General features: G+C 38.4%; 1 protein-coding gene across 2 annotated transcripts in view; it reads right to left on the reverse strand.

The window, feature by feature from the left end:
* LOC146613845 (metabotropic glycine receptor-like) overlaps positions 1–25,863 on the reverse strand; it is a 117,220-nt gene that overhangs the window by 42,837 nt on the left and 48,520 nt on the right. For both annotated transcript variants that reach the window (XM_085378988.1, XM_085378987.1), the window contains exon 3: positions 1,446–1,548. In XM_085378988.1, the coding sequence (XP_085235114.1) occupies positions 1,446–1,548 (103 nt within the window). The remainder of the gene's footprint in view (positions 1–1,445; positions 1,549–25,863) is intronic.

A 25,863-nucleotide genomic window follows, 5' to 3' on the forward strand; every position in this document is an offset into this window, starting at 1 on the left:
CAGAACTTTCCTAATTCTTTGTGGCACAGATTCAACAAGGAGCTGAAAACATCACTCAAAGATCTGGGTCCATATTGACATGATAGCGTCACACAGTTGCTGCAGATTTACGTCAGATTGACACCACACCCCAGAGGTGCTCTACTAGATTAAGATCTGTCATTTGAGTGCAGTGAACTCACTGCCCTGTTCAAAAAGTCAGTTTAAGATCATCGGAGCTTTGCGATTTGTGCAGATGGGGACACTGTGTTCATAAAGGGATCTATGTGGTCAGCAACAATGCTCAGGTGGTGTTTAAATAATGCTCAGTTGCTATTAAGGGGCCAAAAGCGTGCTGATAAACATCCCTGCACACAATTACACCACCAGCAGCAGCTTGAACCATGGATAGATACAGGGCAAAATGGATCACTGGTTTCACGTCGTTTACTCAAAATTCCAACCAAGTTGCATCAGTAACTGAGAATCATGAAGCCAGACAATAATTTTCCAGTCTCCCATTTTGGCGATCCTGTTTGAATTCGTATTTGTGGCATCTGGTGTGGTCTTCTTCTGCATGTGCTTCAAGGTTTGAATGTGCTGTGCATTTAGAGATGCTCTTCTGCATGCACTGTTGTAAGAGGTGGTTATTTATGATACTTTTCCTAGAGACAACTATGCAGGAAAATCCCAGTAGATCAGCAGTTTGTGAAATGCTACTTTAACCAGCTCGTCTTGATTGTGTCTACATGCCTAAATGCATTGAGTTGCTCTGGTCAGTTGATTAAATATTTGTGAAGGAGCAGTTGAACAGTTGTACTTAATAAAGTTTTGTTCTTTGTGAAAACATCTGTTAGGTTTCCTCCTATTTTTGCACCTTGGTTTCTGGTTTTGGTTGCATGTTCATGTTTCATATGGCACTTTTCATCGGCCACAAAGGCTTGCCTCAGTGTGCAGAGTCTTGCATTAGGTCCTCTCTACTCCACACTGTGACACTGCCACCGTACGCCCTTTAAGAACAAAAAACCTGACAGGCATAGCAACAGTAACCGTCTGGCAAATGGTCAAATAAAATGTAACTAAACATTTATTCTAATTTATTCCACCTTGTGTTCTACATCTACGCAGCCGTCACACAATCCAACAGGTCTGTGATTCGAATGCCACCTGTGGCTCCCACTGGAGCTCAGAATAGAAACGTAGTAGACATTTCAACATAAGAGCAGTCAAACTCCCTTGACTGGAGCTTGAGGTTTCATAACCTCACAAACCCCAGGATACCCCTTCAAAGCTGTAACAAGAATTTCAAACAAAATGTGTGACTGTCAGCTCAAAAAAGGTGGTTGTTTTCCTCTTTTTTCCATAATTCCCAGAAGTTTGCTTTTGCAAGACTCAAAGTTTTGATCTGACAGCTCACTGCAATATGCATTTTTTTTATTATTATTACAGAGAGCTTTGTAACCTACTTTTAAAGCCATTGAGCGCCACTCGGCTCGGATGGTAAAATCCTCTCCTGCACTGGCACTTGTACTTGTCCAACACAAATCCATGGCCAACAATGGGAGTGCACTGGAGGAAAAAGAACAGACAGAGACAGGTGGAGATTAGTTTAGAACAAAAAAGAAAAATCACTTTCCTCTGGTTGTAATCAACAGGATTATCACAGGAAGGAGTTGCATGACTAAGAGCGAGGAGCTGGTGGAGGAAATTACGTGAACATAAAACAATAGGATGGAGGAGGATGAAGATGATCGCTCAGCCGACTCAGCTCTGTTTGCTTCTTGAATCCAAAAGCAAGTGGGCGTAAAATCATAAATTCTCTCTGGTATTTTCGATGTCAGAACCATAACAAAACACACACACAGTGCAATAATAAAAACAGATGCAAGTATGAATCTATTTTTCCCCTGAAGCTGAAATGATTAGTTAGAGAATAGATTATCTGATCAGCAAACATCAGCAACGCTTTTAGGCAATAAAAGATCCAAATTCACTAGTTCCAGCTAAAGTTATACAATAAGATTGTTTATTAACTTCTAGAAAAATTATCTGCAAAGTTATCAAGTCAGTGGTGCAGCAAGGAGGTCCTGGGTTCAGATGTGCCAGCTGGGGCCTTTCTGTGTGGAGCTGACACGTTCTTCCTGTGCCTGCATCCGGCCTTTAAGTCTGATGTCCCTAAGTCACACAATCACTGCGGCATCACTGAGAGTTAAAAACTGTCTAAATTCTTTCATCTGTAATAAAATGATCAGTGTGGCTGCTTTACCAGGTGTAACAATTAGGTTTAACATCCAGGCATCCATGAAAACTGAATTTATGAAATTTAACAGCGTTAGAAGTTAGCAGGGAGTTAGCTCGCTAGCTTCATCTATATATAATATTGTATGTTGTATACGGTTGCCAACGGTCCCTTAAAAAACGGAATTGTCCCATATTTAGAAACAAAAGTACACGTCCCGTACTGAGCTAATAAGGGACGCACTTTGTCCCGTAATACAGTGAGAATCAAAAGTAGTCTATAAATGTTAATGGAATTAACGCTTTGTTTGAAAACATAATTCCCAGCCCCTCTCCTGCTTTGTGACCAATGAGCTGACAGCACACTTATGACAATTCGAGTATGACAATTCAGATTACCGCTTATCTCATTGGTCGAGGAAAAGTCACTTGCGGAGAAAATACCGGAAGACAACAGATGACCACAAAAAGAAGCATGGCCAACAGGGAAACAAACGCCGACACTGCGGTGCAAGTCTCGGATGACAGTACACCTAAAGCTGGGCAGACACTGTGCGATTTTTTCAGTCACGTTATTCAGCTCCTGCTCAAACTGCACGATTGACTCACAGGGGTTAGAAGTTGATAGGTCACGATGCAGGGTCTCACACTATACGGCCCGATGCTCTGATGCGACCTGAGTGCTCACACTGTGCCTCCATAAAATGAAGGTTATAACCAGTGTTGGGTAAGTTACTTTAAAATAGTAACTTAGTTAGATTACTAGTTACTTCTCTCAAAAGTAACTCAGTTACTTCAAGTTACTCGTTACTTTCAAAGTAACTAGTTACTAGGGAAAGTAACTTTGGTTTTACTCAGAATTCTCTTGTTAATGTGTTGCTTCCATAACTTTGCCAGTCTTCTAGCTTGCTTACTTGCCACAAGTGCACTGTGCCACCTACCAATAGAAAGGAAAATATAATGTATAATGCATATTTCCACGAGAGAAATCCCACGCCTTTCCCACGTCATGTGCGCCTTTTACATCCAACACAAAAACTGCAGTCGTGGTGCTTTCGATTGTACTCAGAACTCAGAAATTCTGTCTTCTGAATAGGAAGATGCACTCAAAAAAATGAAACGTTGACTTTAATTAAAATTATTTTGTCAACAGGTTCCACGAAATTGAATTATGTTAGTTTAAAGCAAAAATCTTTAGTTCATCTAATTTAAAAAAACTACTTAAGATTAACAAGACATATTTAAGACTAACTAAATCAAGTTATGTTGTATGAACATAGATGATATATTTTCAGGTTAGATAGTTTAGATTAGTTACTTCAACACATTTCTTATTTGTGGCAGTAAAATGTTAAATTTAAGTTAGATTAATTCAAATATTATATTTTCAGCCACCTTGTGCTTTATTAATTAGTTTTACATAAATCTATTTTGTCAACAGGTTCCACACAAATGAATTAAGTACATCCAACTTATTTTTTTAAATTTATTTTATTGCCAACACATTCAGTGAGCATTTGTGTAAACCCAGTCCAAAATAAAACACAACAGCTCATTAGGGTTAGTAATTAACAGTATGTAGACAGATGCAACATCAAGACTTTAAATTAAATGTCTGTATCTACCAGAAATAGAAGAAAAAAAAAACGCATTGAAGATCACATAACACATTGATAAGATGACACTTGAGTTATGCACATGTGATGCTAGTAAGGTCTGTGAGTGTTTTTTTCTTTTAGTGTCTAAAATGGATAGCAAAGTTGCTATTTGCAATGATTGCTTAGGGTCAGTCCAGTAACACAATGCCAATGAAGTGCTTTCCTTTAACAATGCAAAGTGAAGTGTCCACCTCAACAGCCACAATTTAAAAAAAAAAAAAAAATGTAACAACAACAACAACAACAACAACAACAATAATAATAATAATAAATAGTCCACTGATATTAGCAATCAAAGAAAATTACATCACCATCCCAAATAAAACTTTAACAAAACATGCCAACATTATGGTCTAACAATAAAACAGCTTGTCAGCGTTCAGTTTTTTTGCAACAGCACAGCAGTAACCATTTAACACTCGCCACTGTCAACATTTATTTTACCAGTGTTTGGGCAAAAAACTTCAGATGGAAACATTTTAACATGGAAACAATTGTTCGTCTTTAAAAGTCCACAAAATATACATTCATCCTGCATTCCCAACTTGGATGATCTGATATCCTCGTGTTGGTGTTGTTCCCAGACCATCATGAAAATGTTGTTCCAGGTTCAACATTGCAAGTGACCAATCACATTGTTGTGACGTTATTCTATTCCAAGCCATTCGTGCATTTATGAAATTCCAATGTTGCAAGGACAATATCAATTCTGCTTACTGTTTATTAAAGGGTTATGGTTAGGGTTAGGGTCAGTTGATCGGCGGACAGAGGCGGTTTCACGCAGCTTAAGTACAGTTTTTTGTTTTACGCCGGTTTTTCCCGAAGTCGCAAAAGTATGACGTCACAACATTCTGATTGGTCACTTGCAATGTTGATCCTGGAACAACATTTAGTATGATGATCTGGGAACAACACCAACACGAGGATATCAGATCAACCTCCTAACTTACCCTTAATTTTAGTATGTATTGCAATTACCTTTACAATGCACACAATGTAACACAAACTGAATATGAACATATTTCCACCTCATAACAATATGCCTTGAACGCTAATATACACACCACCCTTCAACATTTCTGGTGCAGTATCATCTCTCAATTAAATCCTTTAAATCTCAATACTTTTGATTGTCTCTTAGCTTTCAGTCTTGAGGTTAACTGAGATTCAGTGCATATATCCCACCCATTAAGAGTGCACATGCAGAGGCCAGGTCTTCCAGGTCATGCAGGACACACTAGATGGTTATACCCACTGTAGGGTAATTTCCAATAAACCAAGTTCAAAAAAGAAGAGTCTATGGCTGACGCGTGTTCCTGGTTTCCAAAAGAAATGCTTCCAGTTGCATTATGATTTGAAGACTGTTTATTTATTACAAACGGAAGATGTAACAATGAACTCCTTCCTAAAAAGCATGAAAGTTCCAAAAAATAGCAGTTATCCAGAACTAGCTGTGCACACGGTCAGAAAACCGTGAGACTCCTAACCTCTCTGTCCATGCTCCTCCCCTTCCCTCTCACACAGGGTTTCATGCTACTATTGCACTTACATAATTAAAGTGAGAGGTACCCCCTTTTAGGTTCCAATCCCAAAACAGTGACTTAAAATTACTTTATGTAAACACATATATTTTCACATTTATTAATCCTGAAAAGATGACTTATGTAATGAATCTATGAATTATAAAACAAACATGAACTCAATCGTAAATAAAAATATAAAGCAGACGTCTGGCGCTTACACCCACATCGGCTGGAGGAGTGCTGGCATCAGCTCTTTCGATGGTAAAGATAGCAAGGGTAATTTGTTCCAGCTCCCTCTGAACAGCTGTAGCTTAGACACAAAAACATAGAAAAATGGCATCCAGTTTTAAAAAAAGAAAGAAAAAGGGCCAAAGCTACCCTTTAATGACGTAAACACAATATTAGGAACATGCACCCCAGTGCGCCACTATTTTAGACTACAGATTCAACGATAAATATAAATAGTTTGGGTATACAAGAAGATTTCCCAAAACATTTAAACAGGTTCCATGCAAATTACAACAACAACAATACAACATGCAACAACATTAGTTATTCAAAATTTGGTTTAATACAGATAAAAAACTAAACTAAAATTACCAGCCAATTATTCTTTGAAGAGGATGCTTGGGTCTTCATTCAGGTAAAAAGGTAGTGCCCTGAGGACACACTCCCTCCCCTTTTCAATGGTTTGCTTCTGTAGAGAGTGGCAGAGATACAGGAAGAGAAAACAGATATACTTTAGGATGACAGAAACTCACATTATACGCAAAATGAATGACATATCCACTGCACAGATAGACATGTACACAAGACCAACTAATCATCACATGGACATGAATAGTTAACCTGTTGGGCAGGGTTTCCACCACATTATATATGTCCATAATGGAGGTAAAGACAAACTAATACATCATCTTTTTTGCATTCAAAACATAACATAAAAACATTCACTTCTGGTTTAACCTAAATCAAGGGATCAGATTTTACATATGTTTAGGTAATTTAAATTTTCCAACGTTTTGAGTACCAAACTTTGTCTTGCTTAATATAAATGTAAGTGCACTGTGCAGCTACCATACACTAGCTGTTTAAATTTGAAAATGATCTTATTAGCCATAATATTTTGCTACCAACAGAATAACGCACCTGTGTGGCTGGGGCCAAAGTTTGTCTAATTTTCTTCCCTGCAACGCCTCCTTTTTTCTTGAAGACTTTTATGAGCTGGTCAGTGTATTGGTCAAGTTGTGTAAAAAGCCTTGGAACATGTGCAGCAGTAGTAATCCTCACATATTCTGCTTCCACCTGAAAATATGTCAACAAACACAACATACTGTACTGTAAATATACATACTATATGTACACATATACAAACTAAAACTAATGTAGTAAGACCTCATTAAAGCTATAATTTTAACACAAACATTTACACAAAATGCTAATGGAGCCATTACAGCTTTTATTGTTATTTATCAAGTTCCAAAAAATATTGATCACAGCTGATCTGAAAAGAATTTCATGCCTCAGGCCCTTGAACTGCAACCTTTACCATGGTTCAGATGTGGAGAAGAAATAACAGGGGCATGGGATGGGTCACAAAAGAAAACTTAACTTATAAAACAGTTTTGTTTTTAAAAGTATAACAGTTCACATACCACATACAAGCTCAGCAATACCACATACACCACATCAGTATAGGAGGGAGCAGGTAAAGGCAGGATCTGAGATTTATAAAGAAAAAAAATAATTAATTCCTTAATTTCAAGAAGCAAATTATTGTTTGAATTACAACTAAATAAAATACTACTCAGAAGAAAAGCAAGAGATTGACACTGCCATGTGCTAACTTTCTATAGAAGCAATTATCACCAGGTCTGTCGACCTCCATTGTCTGTCCACTCATATGTCTTGAATAATTTTATTAAAAAAATTAAGTGTGTACTTTCACAAACTGTAATTTATAACTACATTGATATGTATAACTCCGCTAGGAAACATGCTGTATTTACAGACCATTTTTACATAATACAGATTACTGATAGAGCAGAACAATGGTGTCACAGTGGCTTTCGCCCTTGACTTTTTGGATTTTAAATGTCACTTTATGCTATCCTTGCTATCCTATTCGATATTTCCGACTCTCGGATTACAGAAAAGGAATCCCAAGAAAGCAAATGGAAAAATAACCCCTTGAAAGAATAACCCCATGAACCCCTGTAGCTAATCCCTTAATAAAACAAAAAACAATAAAAATGTTTCTTACACAGTCCACAAAATAAGCATGTCCAGGACCCAGTAAAACTAATGTAAAACAAGCACACGCAAACGATATAACATGTCTTGTAAGACAAACGCAAAATATAACCATGCTGGACATATAGATACTACACAACATAGTCAAAGAAAAAAGTGGTCTTACCTCTCAAAGAAACAGCAGCTTGGCGCCAAAACAGCCTTTTTCAGTTAAATTTGAAGTCTTGCGCATGAGCAGGCACAAGCCGTGAAACCTTCTTGTTCTGCGCGGTTTCATTACAACTGTTTTTGCATTACTGCCACCTTGTGGATATACAAGGTATATCGATCCTAATTGACTTAACTTAAATGTTATGCGATCAAGTAACACATTAGTATTATGTACGTTGAATAATAGACACAATTACGTAGACTTGATTAGAAAAACATATGTTAACTTAACAAAAACATATATTTTAAGTAAAATGAAAATAAATAATTAATATACACTGAACAATCCACCTCATTCATTTTTTTGAGTGTGTAGGTAACACCAGACTGCAGATGAGCTGCATACAGGGCTGGACTGGGACAGAAAATTGGCCCGGGCATTTTGACTAGAGACCGGCCCACCATTGTAGGAAAAATCATAAAGCCTTTGAATGAAAATAAACACTGTTGTGACAGTGATGTTCACTGTTTTGATGGTATATATGCATCAATCTATCAATCGTTTGTCGTAAGATTCAGATAATTATTTTTTAAAAGCGAGACACTTTAAATGAGAATAAGAAAGAAAAGTATTTCTTTGTGCCCCCCTTTCCCTTTTAATGCCCTACATGGACCCCTGGCAACACTTTGCTAGACCCGCCCCTGCACAGTTACCAGCTGTCAGCTACCTAAAAAAGGATCCTGGTGTTATTTGTCTCTCAGAAACAGTTCATAACTTCCCTTCAACTCATTCATGTCACCTAAAAGGTAAACCTGCTTCTCCATCACCTGTTCAGCTCTGATGATTCAGTAAGGACATCTCCTGGTTTCATCTTCATGTTTCCCTCTCACCAGATAACCAAACCATATCATGACCAGCAGCTTTTTTGCAGCTGTGGCTCCAGCAAACATCAGCTGATACTAGAAATTAATATTAAATAAATTCTAACAATAGCTGATCAAGCTTAAACGTGCTGCTGTTGTTTAGCGCCACATCCGCTGGTTTCTTCTTTCTGGCACAAAGTGAGCGATAAACAAACAAGAGAGAAAAGCTGATCATTGATCAGTTTTCATGATTGAAGTAGAAACGGGAGAGGGTATGGAACTCCAAAGTGTTCAAAATTAAATAAATAAATAGGTCAAGATTAAATAAATAACTATGTGAATAAATAAGACACAGATATGTAATGTGAGAATGATATTGTGAAATAATGGAACACATTTTGAAAAAAATGCTCATTATTGTGAAATATATTGCATTCTGCTATATAAATTTACTTATTATTGTGAAATATTATTTCATGGTCATTATTTTTCACAATAACAGAGATTATTCCTGAGGCATTTTATTTATTTCCAGCCGTTTTTAGTCCAAAATGACCTTTTTTCAAAGTCAGTCTTTATTTCAAAATCCCGTTTTTCCCGATGGTCTATTTATTTCATAATGCGACTTTTCAGCAGAATGACTTTGTCTGTCAATCAAAGGTGGGCTGGACCTTTGCACCTATTGGCTTATCGTTTACCATCGACTAGTTTTCCTGGATACCGGCTCCGCGGACGGCTACTGCAGCTAGCAACAGCGTGCTAGGTCAAAAGTCACGGAGGATGGCGGACTGGTGTGAACTTCAGCCAGTTCTGCTCATTTAAGCAAATCAGATAGAGAGGGATCATTTACCTGTAGATACTGTTTTGAGTCGTTTAGATGTTTCTGAAATGCTTGGGATGATAATTGCTCTTCAAGATGTTCGCATCGATGACAGCATTGTCAAAGGTTTAAGATCAATTCAGCACCGTGTTCGTTTGGAATACGCCGAGGAAGAACAGTCTTCAAATGTTGGCCGTCCACGTCTAGAAATCCCGGTGCAGCACTCAGGACTTTAGTGCTGTCCGGGATAACCGTCGGGGTAATTGCCGATACATTTTCTGTGTCTCCGAGCACAATTAGGAGGAAAATGACGGAGGATGGTCTAAGGTAAGTTTATGCTGTAATTGAGCACCTGTGTGATTCTGTACACAGCATTGTTTAGGTGTTGACCTTAATTATGACGTTTGACAATGAATTATTATCGCTTACTTTTTTTTGTTACTGTCTAAACTAAGTGGGGCAGCTACGGCTAAAGCTATCGGCGCCATCTCGGCATTGAGACACGTTTAGCAGTGTTAGCTGTTAGTGTGTTAACTCGGAGACTGGGGTCAGTGGAGCCTGTAGGAACCTTTTACACAGAGAGTAGACCCACCAGCTTTCCACAGTCTACTTACTTATCACATCTTGTTAGACAACAGGGTCATTAGTGCTTTAAATAGTACATAGTTGAATGTTTCATTGCTGTTTGCAGTTGATTGTTCTCTGATAACGCATAACAAGGTTGATGTTAAATAGCGAGTTTATTGAAATGGTTTTGTCTATTTCAGCAGCATTATAGATATACTTTCTCTGGTGTCTTCGGTAAAGCTAAAACAAGAATACATTTACATCCTTGGTTCTTTCAGCATTAATTGGAAAACTTTGAGATTTGCTGTGCGCCTCCCAAGCCATTCTCTTTTATCCCACCTGTCAGGTATAGATGGCAATACTTTAAACAAAGTTAAATTTGTTATACCTGAAGAGAACCAATCCTGACCTAGAATGGGTGAATGAATAATTAGTTGGTAGCCAATGCCTAAGCAACTCACATAGGCCCTGGCAGACTCAATAAGTCCATCTAGGAACAGCTGCAGGAAACACCTCTTCAGTTTAGATTTAAAACATGTGCATGCTCTTTCAGGTTGATGAGGATTATGGTGTGGACTGGACAGGACAACATAATCGCTGCCCATCAAATGAGATCACCATTCCTGAGATTCAGCTCCCAGATGCACTGAATGAACAAGACCCTGCTGTGCTACCAATACTTCAAAATCACTTGTAGAAAGACATTATTACATTTAATCAGTTTCTATGTCAGGAGGATTTTTTTTTTTTTAAATTTCTACAGCTTTGTAGCTAATACTGACTCAAAACAGCATAACCAATTTCATTTTCAACAAAACAGTGAGTGGCTATAAAACAGGATTTGTTTTATACAGCTGTCACTTTAATGATATTCATTTCTTGGTTGGATATACAGTACATGTCAACTCTGAGCAGATTTAATACAATGAACACAGTAGAGTAGTGTAACATCTTAATTCAAATTTTTTCTAGAAATTTTTTTGTATCAGTAGCGAGTATAAACAAAACATATTGTGTAATTTATAATGTACAGTGAACAACTGATTTTGATATCTGAACTCTTCATCAGTTTATATTAAAAAAGCCATAAATGCACACCTGTACTCTGTATTTTTCACTGTCAAGTGTATTAAAAAGAACTAGAACTCACTAGATTGTCCGTTTCTTTGAACACCGAGTACAGTAATGTGATGCAAGAAAGAAGAAATGGTCTAATTTTACCATGTGGTTATGGAATCAATCGTAAACCAGACCAAAACCTGAGTCAGTAGAGTTGAGACACACCTGAATGTCCATTAGAAATGACTCATAGGTACAGTAGTGTGCAGGAAGACGTAGTACTTCAAAACCGGTGGAAGACTTTGGAAGATTGCTGTTGACCACTTCCACAGTCATTTCTCGGCAAGACTTCCCATCCTGTCCAAAACTTGATGAGGGCTTTTTGTTGTGCACAAGATGCTGCAACAGAAGATTGTTTTAAACTATAATGACATCCTATATTCATTATTTTGAATCTTTTATGGAGAAATACCATAAAAGATGACCACTTACATACAGGGCACCAGACATTTTTGCCCCACTCAAATTGCTGTTGTAGCTTTTATAGATATTTTTATGTTAACAAAGCTAAAAGTAGTCTACATACAATTCTAGTGCAACTGATAATGCCACCACTCTTATGTATTGCATGGAGCAAATAACAAAACAAAATTATACTATAGCGTAGAGCTGGGCGATAGAACGATAACGATATGTATTGCGAAATAACTTTTTCTCAATAGAAAAATTAAACTATTGTGATAGACCTCACCGCTCTTGTCCTTTTTATAAAAAAATAAATAAAAATAAATATCGTGATATGAAAAAATCTCATATCGCCCAGCTCTACTATAGTGTACTTTGTTAATGACCCAAGATCACTGGACTGTATGTAATTTACCAAAGTATAATCAGAGAAAACCAATGGCAAAATACCTATCGCAGCAGACTTACCATTTTCAATGAAGGACCGAAGGTAACCTGCCACTCTGCATTTATCCTCGAGAGCATTCCTCTTCTTCCTCATCTTCATCTTCTGTGGCAGGCCACAGTCATTTTATAGCTTTACTTATCTTGTAGTCTTAAGAGCATCAGCAACATTAGGTGTATTTTTATTAAATGTAACCCAGCTGTTCAACTAACCCACGCATACAAAACAGTATATTGGTGTTTTGTGTCAACAATTAATGTTCATCCTTCATAAATTAACCAAATAGCTTTACTATTCAGATGTTAAAAGATGTGACCTGACCTTACCTCACAACAGGGAGCAGTCTCTGATTCCCTTGGTAAGAAAGGAGGAATGATGTCTGATCTTTCTGTCAGAAGCGGCCATACCATGGTTTCCTTAAGCCCTTTCCTCAGCTGCTTGACTTGACGACTTGTTTGTGTTATGACCTACAACGGTGAGACCAAACCAAAACTGAAGTTGGAGTCTGTAAAGTGACACACACTTTAAATGTTAAATATTTAAAGAACATCCACTGTACTAGTAAAAGCATTTTCAAATTATACCCACTTACAAAATCACTACGTTGAACTAAAATTGCTTTCTTTTCTTTCACATAGATTACTTGTCTTCCATATTAGCACAGAAGATAAGCCACTTTAAAACAGTCATGAATAACTATTACCTACAACAATGTAAATAGTAATACAGACATTAACCCAGAAGACAATTATTTTCTCTTACCTAATTTATAGAATTCTTTGCTATGATAAAAAACAGTATTAAAAAAAAATCTGTGACTAAACTGATTAAAAAGCTCATTTTTGCCAGACAGACAGACTAACCAAGCAATAATAACATATCGTTACTTACCCTGAACAGCGTTTCGTGGAGTGGAGCTAGCTGTGATAGCGTTAGCATTTGCTAACGTTAACACTGTGCGGTTGTGATGAGAACTTGGACCAGGGACCACTTCATCTCCAGTACACTGCTGCAATACGCAGACTGAGGTGAAGACGTTCAATCTAAGCGGTTAGCAAGTTCTCTGAGTAACTCAGAAACGGACTTGTTTCCTGCAGCCATGCCCTTCACAAGAATTGATACACCTGTAACGTTATTCGCGCCCAGTGTTTTGCATTTGTCGGTGCCTTAAGTTTATTTTGAGCTGCATACTGCCGCCAGCTGCATAGGAGATGCATTGCACCATTAAACCTAAATCGACAATTCATGTGCTATTACTTATGTCTGAGTAAAGGAGCAACCAATCATACAACTGGCTCCGCCCTGTCTTTCTTGATTGACAGACAAAGTCATTCTGCTGAAAAGTCGCATTATGAAATAAATAGACCATCGGGAAAAACGGGATTTTGAAATAAAGACTGACTTTGAAAAAAGGTCATTTTGGAATATAAACGGCTGGAAATAAATAAAATGCCTCAGGAATAATCTCTGTTATTGTGAAAAATAATGACCATGAAATAATATTTCACAATAATAAGAAAATATATATAGCAGAATGTAATGTTTCACAATAATGAGCATTGTTTTCAAAATGTGTTCCATTATTTCACAATATCATTCTCACATTACATATCTGTGTCTTATTTATTCACATAGTTATTTATTTCATCTTGACCTATTTATTTATTTAATTTTGAACACTTTGGAGTTCCATAAGAGGGAGGGGGAGAGGATGAGAGAAGAAGAGGCAGCTGTGCAGCGTAAACACAGAATAACTCCAGCTTTGTGCCTTTTTCATTGTAGCTGAATTACGGGACAAACTGTTCCTTTTCACCTCAATAAGAAACGCGTAATATTTTCTCTGAATACCAGAAGGGACGGTTGGCAACTCTAATAACTTATGAACAAAATAAAGTTCAACATCATTAGCTTCATAGCACCCACCCAGCTGTATAGAAACTCCGTCATGCTAGCTAGCACGCAGTACGGAAAAAGTCAGAATAACGAAAATAAACTCCAACTAAACTTGGTTCATATCTGACCCAGAGAGACTGCAGGTCATAACTTCTTACCTGAAGTTCAGTTCACACTTGGACCGGCGGCCGCCTCGGGTCTCTTTTCCTTCTGCGTCCCCTTTCCTTCATCCACCTGCGGGCCTCCACCACTTGCTAATGTTACTGAATCTGTGGAAGCTCCGCGATAGCCACCACACGAAGTAACGAGTAACGACCCTATCTAAATCCCAGTAACGAGTAACGCGTTCCTGATTTTAGCATAATAACTAGTTACCGTGCTCGTTACCACAATAATAACGTAGTTACTGTAACGCGTTACTTAATAACGCGTTAGTCCCAACACTGGTTATAACAGAAAATCTGTCGCTTGCTCGCTCTCTCTCTCCGTCTTTCACTCACACAGACACACCACCACCATCAACTTTGCTAAATTGCTAATGAAAAACATTGATCAGGCAGCTGTGATTGAGCAGCAGTGTAAATTCAACTATTTTCACGGTTGTTGTGGTCGTGATAATTTTGTGATGCCACATCGAAAAGACTCGGATGAGCTTTCCAAAGTTCTACAAGTTGTGCCTCCATCGCTTGTGTCCAGATCACACGCTGCACAGCCGTGCTGCTCCATCTTTTTCACAGACGTTTACGTGTTTGCGCGTGAGCAGTGTGAGCAGCTGCGGTGACACCCTCACGAGCGATTGATGATCGGCAGCTGGTCGTGAGGTGTTAATCGCTTCTCGTTACCCCACGTATACTACACGATGCACGATGAAGGCCAAAATCGGGCCGATCGCCAAATCGGTCGCACGACTCAAAAATCGGCTCAAAATGGGCCAAAAATCGCACAGTGTAAGCCCAGCATTAGAGCAGCAATGTTTGATCACTCAGAGAAAGAAAAAAAAAAGGCTGCAAAAGTACAGGGAGGAATGGGAAAAGGAAAACACCTGGCTGGAAAAGTGCACGATAACACCTATAAAGCGTACTGCACTGTGTGCCGGCGCACTTTTTCCATAGGCATGCTTCTAATGGTGGGCACATGAAGAACATGAGGGGCGTGAAAGCTCGGGGAACCCTTAACCAATTTTTTGTCCACCAGGCCACGGCAGAAGCAGATATGGTATGTAAACACTGGTTTGTTTTTTTTTAAACCCTCTGGTTAAGGTTAATATGGGCATGTGCAGTGAATATCAGCGCTATGTGGCCAGAACTGTGATAATATAATTTATTTTGTGTAATAAACAACTGCAAGGATAGATGATTACAACAAATAGATGACTAATACATAAAAGTAATACATAGATGAATAATGATGATGAGTTATGATGCGTAATCATGGGAACAAGCGGGTTTACAAACAGGAGCAGCTGATTAGCTTTAGAAAAGCTGAAATAATACCTCAACTGAAGCCAATTGTACTAAATGCACTAAATGTGCACTGTTACAAGAATGTTTTTCGTTCTATTGCTTTCTATTAATTTATATAATTTTAAGTTAAGTAGGACAGAGTTCTTTTAAAGAAAGATTTACTTATATTCTCAAAAGCTAAGCATGACAGGCTTCTGTTTAAGAGAGAGTCCTGTTTTATTGTATTAATGTTGTCATTTTGAGCTAAAAATAAATGGCTAAATGATCATTTGTTTCCCATATGGTCATATCACAAAGAACATGCATCTGCTTAAATCAAATTCAAGTCAAATGATTAAAAAATAATTTCACACACAAAAAAAGAGCTACCACACTGGGAAGGGTGAAGACAACTGGGTTGCCCGGCCCTGGCCACGAGGTGTCCCTTATTTATTTTTCAGGGAGTAGGCAACCCTAATGTTGTATGTTCTGTATGTATGTTCTGACTGTGGGATTTACAAAACAAATTAAGACATACAGCTCTGTTATCACTTCTGACATAAATGAAGACAGGAAAATAAACAGCAGTGACGTTTGTAGGGTAACTGAAGTTTGGCTAGCTGGTATATCACGATGTGCTACGTGATCACTAGCGACACAGCTATGTTAGCATAACATAAACACAGTGAAATTGGAGGATGAACGCTAACTTTTTTTCCACTCGATAAAAGTTAATGTGAGGGTTCCCGATGGTTAGGGACAAATGCAATCGCATGGCAGGATGCTGTAAACGGACCGATCTTCAGTCAGGAGAACAACTGAGATAATCCATCCACAATACAAGGTTAGTCATTAATAAAGTGCTGCATGGGCTGAGCTGTACTTATATCTTAAGGTTTTAAAAACTGAGCTTTAAAATGAATAGAGGTAATAAAACCTGAGAGAGGCCGACAGTGATCACTGACTGTTTGTAGGGGCTTGTTGGATTAAATAGAAGAAGATACAACGCATCAAAACATGTTAAGCACACAACAGCCTTATTAAATGCTGAGTACTTTGGGCCCGAAAGCAGGATTCATCACGTCATCACTTAAAGACGGGATTGGTTCTCTCCTGGTACTCGAGCTTCCTCCCACAATCCAAAGACATGCACATTAAATTAACTAGTGATTCTAAATTGGCCATAGGTGGTTGTCCTGTCCATCACAGGCTTGGATTGGTGTATCCACCTTTTACGCTAAAACAGGTGGGATAGGCTCCACTTGCCCTGCCAACCTGAACTGGACCAGCGGAAGAACTGAATGGGGGATAGTTAGTAATTACATGCCATCTCTTTCTGATAATAAAGCACTTAACTTTGATAACTAATCGAAAATCATGTATCTGTTGCCGTCTACATGGACAGAAAATTTAATTATTACATTTATACTTGGGAACCTTACTGTTGTATAGGAATATAATCAGAATACAACTGGCAGCCAGCTGTGTTCAGTGACAAAGACTCATTCAGACTGAAGGCAAAATGTTGGCAGTCATCTGCATTTATAAGTTAGACAGCAATTATTTGCAAGCTGTCAACAAGCAAGTCAAATTGTAACTATTTTGGTTGCCTCTCATTAGGCGACCTGTGCACTTGCCTTGCGATTAAAAGTGGTTGTGAGCATGCAACATCCTCGAGCTCTGGGCAACTATTAAATCACCACAAGTTGCAATCAGTCGCAGAATGTGAAATAAATTCAGTGCAATCACCAACCAGTTAAGCCGATGTTATCTAAAAATGGCGATGCATGAAATCGGCCCTCTTCTTCATGTATTCCCAGACTGTTTTAGTTTATTTAATAAAAAGTTATTTGGTGTCCCTGTATCAACACGACATCGTACAACATTGTCACATAAAATATATGTGACCCAACCCCATTATTTACATAGTCGGTCTTATGATGCATTAAACACAAGAATTTACACTAAGTAACAAACACCCCCAGGGGACAATTGTAACAGTGGCACTAAAAATATTAGAATAAAAACATGCTTTAAAGTAAACATGTAATCATGTGTTTTCTCTTAATGTATATACTGTTAGTTTAAATTCTTTTAGATATCTGGCATCAAGTTGTGTGCTTTTTTAAATTTTGTTTTTATAGAAGCTTTTTAGTTCAGATGAGTCTTATGCAATCACCTACAGGTATATATGTCATCAGACTTTCTATCAAAGTTGTTTCAACTCAAATAGATTTTATACTATAAAGTATTCAGTGATCAGCTGCTTTATTTTAATGGACGCATTTGAGATAACACAGCTTTCTTTCTAAAATGTTAGTAGAGTACAAGGTGCTTACATTGTGCCCATGTGGCTCAGGGGTAATTGCAGCCCTGTGTTACCACAGCAGATCTACCATCCCAGATCAAATCTTGTATGTTACCTAGCAACAGACTATATTTGGATAAGTTGCTCAAGTTATTGTTTAACCAAGAACCTAAAGATTAACTTGCTGCAGTCACCTTTAACTTTCGACAGCAGAAGAAAAATACTGTGTATTCAAAAATTAGATTTTATACCTCAGTGTAGTTTTTTTGTCTTTCTTTCTTTTTTGTTCAAAACTTCTGCCATAGTAAAATGAGCCTGCGGCAGAGACACACAGACTGAGAGTCCTGCCGAGCATGTGCAGGTATAATTTCATCTTGTTTCTGCTTGGAGAGGGAATTGCTCCAGGTCTTTCCTAATATGAAATCAAAATTAGAGGCACTTTTATTGTGTTGAAAGTATTCTTCAAACATTAAGGCTTTTAGCAATTCTGGCTTCAAAATAAGCATTAGCTTCCCATTGTAGTAAAGCTATGTAGAGCTTCCGAAATATTTGCACTTATAGCAAAATATATTTAAGCTCTGGCTCAGTTCTAGCATGAGAAAAGGGTGCACAATTTATAATGCTGAAGACTGCGCATGGGTTTCAGTGCTTCACTGAGTTTTCATCCATCACTGAAACGAAAAATCAAAGAATCTGAATCATATAATGGGTCCCAGGAGTTATCACAGATGGCACTATCTGAATAAAGTAGTTTACAGTTCCTACTGTATGTGTTTCTTCTCATGGCCGCTGCGTTTGGTCTCAGTTAATAAAGTTGTTTCATTGGTGTTATTGAGTCTCCTACATGTTTCTCTGCGGCACAAAGCAGCAGACGTCCCAGTTACAAACATGCCCGGTGTCAGGGGAAATCACAGGCCCTTGCCAAGTAACAGGGAAACTAATTAATATCTAAATTAAGAATTAAGGGTTGTTTGCAGAATTTAAGTGCACCTGCATAATTCCAGCTTGCATTTATGACTGTGGGAGCAACATGGGCTTAGAGACCTTCTGGAGCTTAAACACACTTAACAACACACATACACACAGGCACCAGTGTGGACACTGTACACTCATGTGAGCGCACATACTTATACCAAATAAAGCTGCAATAAATTTCACATGAACATTCATAAATAGTGTATTATGTTGCACGCCTGGTAAAAAACAGCATCCCCCCGTGGGACTGCTGCTGTGGAGAACAGTCAGATTGTATTCACAGCCCATGAATCAGCCACTGACAAATTCATTTTATATTCATATTATTCAAAACTCAACTCCTGCTTGAAGTGTGTTTTTGAGAACAATACTTATTTGTCTTTTGGTTGTAAGTTGCTGTTTTCACTTTATTTAGTGGAACCAGGAGAAAAAAACTAGCATAGCTATCTAAAGTTCACTTTTTTAACATCACTGGTTAACTATGCAAGTTAAAGGTAAAATAAAACACGATGTGTCTTTGATATTATCTGTTTTAAATGATGATTGTAGGTATATCTTTTAAAAACAAGGACACAGTAGCTCTTTTTAGCCCTCTTTTACTATTTATGCTAAGCTAAGCTAAGCTAAGCTAACTGCCCCCTGAATGTAGCCATACACGTATTAGAAAGGTTTCAGCTTTCTAATACGTGCTTAACAATTCAAAAATAATTATATTTTTTTAAACTAATTTTGACTACAAAATGCATCATTAGATTTGCAACCTTGCAACTTCAACATTCAACCTGATCAAGGTAACGGCGATTTGGTAATTTGTTTGCACAAAGCCACGCTTCAGAGAAATGCATTTCTGATTAAAGGTTATATAAATCTAGTATAAAAATATTAAAATGTGGCAGTTTAGCTGAACTCTACTTTAACAACATGTCATTTTGGATAATGTTTTGTTTATTTTTTTCTAAAGTAAGGATAGTAACTGCATGCCAAGGCTTTCTTCTCAACTAACCCACTGATCAGTTTTATAAAGCTGACAAATAGCCCCAAATCTCCAAACTGGGGAGCAGCAAGCAGCAGGGATGATCTGCAGAGGATATAAATGTCTGAACTGAAGTTCACTGGTTGAGAGAATAAACAGGTACAGTAAATCATTGCTTCCACAGTGCATCGGTGTAGACAAACAGACCTGGGAGTTACGATGCTTCCATGTTTTCTGTTTTTGGAAAACAGTATGTGAGCTTTACACCTCAGAGACTTCACCTCTTTCTGGCATTTCTCCTATGAGCTACAGACTGAGTGACTGATAGAACTTAGCAGGTACTGCTTCAAAATGTGAACTGTGCCAGATGGGTATACTTACAAGTTATTGTGGGTTTAGTGATGGAAACCAAGGACATTTGTGCCATGTCCTGGTAGCATGTTATGTGTTTTCAGTCCTTTTTCTTTTCCCTCTCAAACTTTTCTACCATCTTTATTTTTATTTCATCACAACTTATATCATATACATGTTACGTTCTTTTTTCTTTTTTTTTTTTTACATATATAACGCTAGTTAACAACAGTCATCTCATTTCATATAGTTAAGTAAAGATCCTGCAGTGAAGAATCTGATGATTCGTTACAAGCAGGTGCTTGTGAGAAGACCTCTCTTTTAACAGGAACCAGCCATCTGCTTGGTGAGTGAGAGCAAAGGATCACAGAGAGACAACTAAAGAACAAACAGGACAAAACACAAACAGAGACAAAAGTAGACAAAAGTTAACAAAATAAAATGTGGCATATAAACGCATGGGGAAGGAAAAGAGATGAGTGCAAAAGAAATGTTCATGGCATCAGAATCCTTCAGCAGTTTTAGACGATAGTATGGTACAGTAATTCATGACACTGTTTCCATGTTTATCATGTATATTGGTCAGTCTGTTTATGTCATGAAATTCAAGGTTGCAGGATCCAAATGCAGATTCAGGACTCAAAGGGACAACATTTTATCTTAAAGATGTCATAATCCCATATCATTCCAAATGAGCCCTTTGCTCTCAGAATCCTGGTTTACTTGTGGTTCCTGAAATATTTAAAAGTAGAATGAGAGGCAGAGCCTTCAGCTTTCAGGCTGCTCGTCTGTAGAAGAGCCTGACCCTGAATCCTCCCTTTGTAACACTGCAATAGGCCTAGACTGCTGGGAGTTTCCCAAGATGCTGTGTTTCTTGTTCACTCCCCTTTTTCACTCACTATGTGTTTATACACCACTCTGCATCTTATCATTAGTTATTAATTTCCATCTCTCTTGTACAGAGTTTCTTTTGTCCTGTCTTCTTACCATCATCCCCAACCAGTCGCAGCAGATGGCTGCCCCTCCCTGAGCCTGGTTCTTCGGTTTTTTTCCCCTTAAAAGTTGTTAAAAGAGTTTAAAGTTGGAGTTTTTCCTTCCCACTGTTGCTAAGTGCTTGCTCAGATGTGGTCATTTGATTGTTGCTCTTGTCTTCACCTTACAATATAAAAGCACCTTGAGGTCATAAACTGGTAGTTCCTGTCCAAAGAAGGCAGCAAACAAAAGGTAGTCCAAGAATATAATGTTGATTTCCACAAGGCAAAAGCAGACGATCTGACAAAAACTGAAATGCAGACAAGGCTGTTTATACACATGAAGGCAATCAGGAATTGGGTACAGGAGGGTAATGAGATGCAGATGTAGACAATAAATAAATAAAACTAAACACATCCCACCAAAGACACATCTCATTTTGATAGAAATCATCTTCAGATATTTCAGCAATCTAAAGATTTTAAGTGTTTATGCTCAAAATATTTTCAGCATAACAGCTCAACAAGCAAGATGCACAAAATATCTAGTAAAATATTCGTAGCATAGTGTAATACATATTACACATTTTACTTGCGTTACTGTTTTGTAAGACATAACAGTGCTATTGTTGACTAAATGAATGTGATTTCAGTTGCACAATTTATGTTTGTCAAATCCTTTTATGGTCATGCTGAAATGATTCATTCTGTGTGGATCATGAGTGCCTGTTAAAATGTTCATGGCAATGCATCCGGTGCTGCTGAGACATTTCAGTTTGGACCAACGTGGTGGAGCAAACAACCAACTGGCCAGCGCTGTCACCCCTCGTGCCATACTGCTCGAGCTAAAAATAGGTTTGCAATAGAGGATAGTGTCTCATTCTCTCTCTAAAAGTGGCAAAGCTGATTCACTATATCTATGCAAATAAAGTAAATTTAGTGGCAAACACATGGTGCAAAGAAAGCCTGGGCATGCACACACACACACACACGCACACGTAGCATTAAAGGTGTTTGACTTCTCTACATCCCCGTGGGTAGATGAATCATCTTTCATGGTCTGGGGGTTTCTAACTTCAAATGTCCCAGCAATTGTGTTGTTGCTGCTTGAGTGACTAAATCCTTCAACAGTATTAGGGTGCTTTCTCAAAATATGCCATTTGCATGCAAACCCCTTCCTTTGTTTTATCAGGTTTTCCATACACAACAGCAATGGGAGCCCAGCACGTATTAAAACTGCAAACTGAGGCAGAGCAAGCTACAGTTCATCTACTGCTGGAGTAAATCTGTGAGCGTTTATTTGCCTGTCTTCTCTCTCAGGAGATAAGCATACCTGTGGAATTAAAGTCTACAAAACACAGGAAGAGGCACTTTTTTTTATTCCTCCAAAAAGGAATTAATCTGGATCATGGCCAAAATGTTTGGATGGGTGGATATCAGCCACAGAAGCAGACTAGGCATGTATTATGAACTACTTTTTTTTTTTTTTGCTTATTCCAAAGGAATTGAAGACTCATTAAGATAACATATACCCCGGGACACTGAGGTAGGCAAGGATGAAATATGATGCTTTTTTTTAGATCTTTATTGGGCTCCCAGCATCCAAATCGTTGCATTTATTAAATTCGACTGTGCTTTCACAGCAGAAGCCGTCTCTGGTTCCCCAGTGGATTGTAAGACACAGCAAACAAGCCTGTAAAATATGTTAATTGCACATGTTTTAGGCCTTGTATGAAAGGTATAGTATTGCTGTTTTGTGAGAAGAAAAAGCAACGTTTGAAATGTTCGATGGGTGAATTTAAAATTTCACAAGTGGAACAACCTGCTGCAGTTATTATCCCGTGCACAGAAGATTGAACCAAATCACTCTACGGGACTTCAGGGGTTCTGTGCATTTGCCTATAAATCTCTCAGAACTAGTTCCCAGGACTATAATACAGAAAACACGCATGTCGTGCAGAAGATTGACATGGACCATCAAAACTAGATTAATGTCACCAAGGACTTCTAAACTGCCTCACAAGCACACAGCTCCATATGTCTCCCATCACCAGAGCTGCTCCTGCAAAATTATATACCCCCATGCACACACACACACACAGCTAAAGCCAGAGAATTTAATGGGGCCAAGGCCAGCCTGCCTTTTTTTTTTCCTCAGCCACTATTAAAGGGCTGTGAAATGGTCGCTTGACGTGTCTCACTTTGATGGATTACCTTGATCAGACTGCGTGCTCAAAGTGAGAAAGTATTTTATAATTGCATCTTACTTTCGGCAAAATGTGTGTGTGCGTGGGTGTGTGTGTCGAAAGTGGGGGGCTCAATTTGACCTTAATATTTTCCTGGAAAACTTGGCTTAAATTCAAGGTTGCATTGCCAATCACAGAAAGCCCAAAAGCTTTATTTATCATGTGGAAACACCTGATCTTTGGATTTTCTCAGATCAATGTGAGCTGCTCAAATATAAATTACGACAAACTATTTTACACTACAAATGAACTATTGCTAACATAGGCTTTGGAAAAAGAACCCTTTGAATATTTGAGCTCGGTTAGTTTTTCAAGAAATATACTTCTCATGCCACCGCTCTAATAAGACTGTATCCATTCGTCTTTTTCTGATCCAATACAGGTTTACAGGGTGAGGGTGACATCCAGGGCACTGAACAGGCTGATAGTCTAACACACAGAGAATGACAACCGTTCACACATACAAGCAATGTAGAATTACCAAGTAGCCTCATAACCCCATCCATGTCTTTGGACTGTGTGAAGAAACAAGAGTACCCAGAGACAAATGACGAAGACACTGGGACTAGATTCAAACCCAGGCTCTTCTAACTGGGAGGTGACGGTGCTAACCATTAGCCACATCTAACATCCTAACATTCAGTACATCAAGCCTGCTTGCAAATGTTCTTCATTTTTCGTGCGTGTGCAACATAATGACATCTGTTTGCATTCCTGAACGAGCTGCCAAACATCTGAGTTCAGTGTGATTATCACAATGTTGGCAAGCTCCAAAAAAATAACAGAAAAATCTGTATAACTGATTTACTGTGAAAATTCTATTACAGGCAAAGTACTTTATTTTCACACGACATGTAGTTCAACTACAGTGATGCATCATTTTCACTTTAGTGGATTTATGTGATTATTTGCAATTTTCTACTGGAACAAAATAATAATAATAATAATAATAATAATAATTATAAAAAACAACAACAACTGATGGGATGCAGTGAGAAGGTCTGAGGGTCCTTTCAGTGTGGAGTTTGCATGTTCTGTCTCTGCCTGTGTGAGCTCTCCACAGGTGCTCTTCCTCCCACAGTTAAAGACATGCAGGTTAGGTTAAACAGTAATTCTAAATTAGCCAGAGCTGTGAATGTGAGTGTCAGTGTCTCTATGTGTAGAGTTTATACCCCACCTCTCGCCCCATGACACCTGTGACAGGCTGCAGCCCGACCACGACCCAGAATTTAATAAGCGGAGAAAAATGGATTGATGGATGGAAAAATAACAATGTTTTTATTCTTTGTTTTTGTGTGCTAATCTGTAAACATGTTGATTTTATCATGAATTTGGACGTTTATGAGTCTATGGGGACTAATTCCCTTTCGTCCTGTTTCCTTACCCTCACCCAAAAGCCCATCGCAGCAGATGGCCCCGCCCCTCCCTGAGCCTGGTTCTACTGAAGGTTTCTTCCTGTTAAAAGGGAGTTTTTCCTTCCCACGGTCACCAAATGCTTGCTCGTAGGTGGTCGTCTGGCTGTTGGGATTTTCTCTGTGTTATTGTAGGGTCTTTATCTTATAATACAAAGTGCCTTGAAGTGTCTGCTGTTGTGATTTGGTGTTATATAAATAAAACTGAATTCAATTGAACTTTCTGAACCAGTTTTTGGCAAGCTCTAATCACTAGAATCAAACAGAGCAGCAGCATTTTCTTTGATCAGTTAATGTATTTTTCCCAGTAACTACCAAAAAATGCTAATGTGGCAGTCTTCACCAGCTGTACAGTAACATCTCTCCCATCCAGCCTTCTTCTTGTTTTTGCAGATATTGCAACACTTAACAGCTAGCTAGATAGCTAAAGATGATGTCCTCTACCTGTCCCAAACATATAAATCCTCATACAAATTGTTAACATAGAGGGGTGATTCAAAGGTATGGGTAGAAAAAAGTCAGATGAGAATTGATTGCATAATGCTGGCCTTACATGAGGACAAAAACAGGGCCCTAGGAAGGGAAACTGTGCCTGCAGCTGTCATTCGATAACAGCAAATCTGTCGTCTTTAATTCCAGGAAACTAACTAATGTTTAAATCTTAGTCTTCTAAGTACCACAAAAATACACGTTAAGGTTGCTTTTGCTTTAAAAATGTTTGTGAGACGAATGTCCAAACTCAGAAAATACTGTTACATTCATAACAACCCACTATCACCTGGTGAGTGCAGTGCATGCCACTCTTTCCAACAAACAAAACCACAAGTCGTAGTGCCAACCTGAGAAAAATACCACACGACGTTATCACACGATAGACTAGGTATCAAATGCAAAACATACAACATGGAGGTGAATACAGTTTTTTTCCTTGCTGAAGTACTGAAACCTGAGAATAAGTTATCTGTCACTTTCACATACAGGCCCCCCATGTTTGGACTGCAGCCTGTGGTACCTGTTTCACATTTCTCACTGTGCAATTTGATAAAAAGCTGTGAACACGACACCAAGATGGGAGTTGGCAAGAGAGGAAAAGAGGCAGAGAGAAAGAGACAGAGAGAGAGCACTCAGCGTCCCTCAGAGATCTATAAATACCCTGAAAGCATTAAACCCTAAAAGCATTACAATCACTCTGTCCCCTGGGCAGAGAAACTGCCTGCTGTTGTTTCACAAGACTACCAGCTACTGAAATACTGGATGTCTGAGGAGAGGAG

This window comes from Diplotaxodon limnothrissa, linkage group LG18 (assembly GCF_057381915.1).
Source record: "Diplotaxodon limnothrissa isolate DT_005_m linkage group LG18, D_limnothrissa_male_GT1.1, whole genome shotgun sequence".
Lineage (NCBI taxonomy): Eukaryota > Metazoa > Chordata > Actinopteri > Cichliformes > Cichlidae > Diplotaxodon > Diplotaxodon limnothrissa.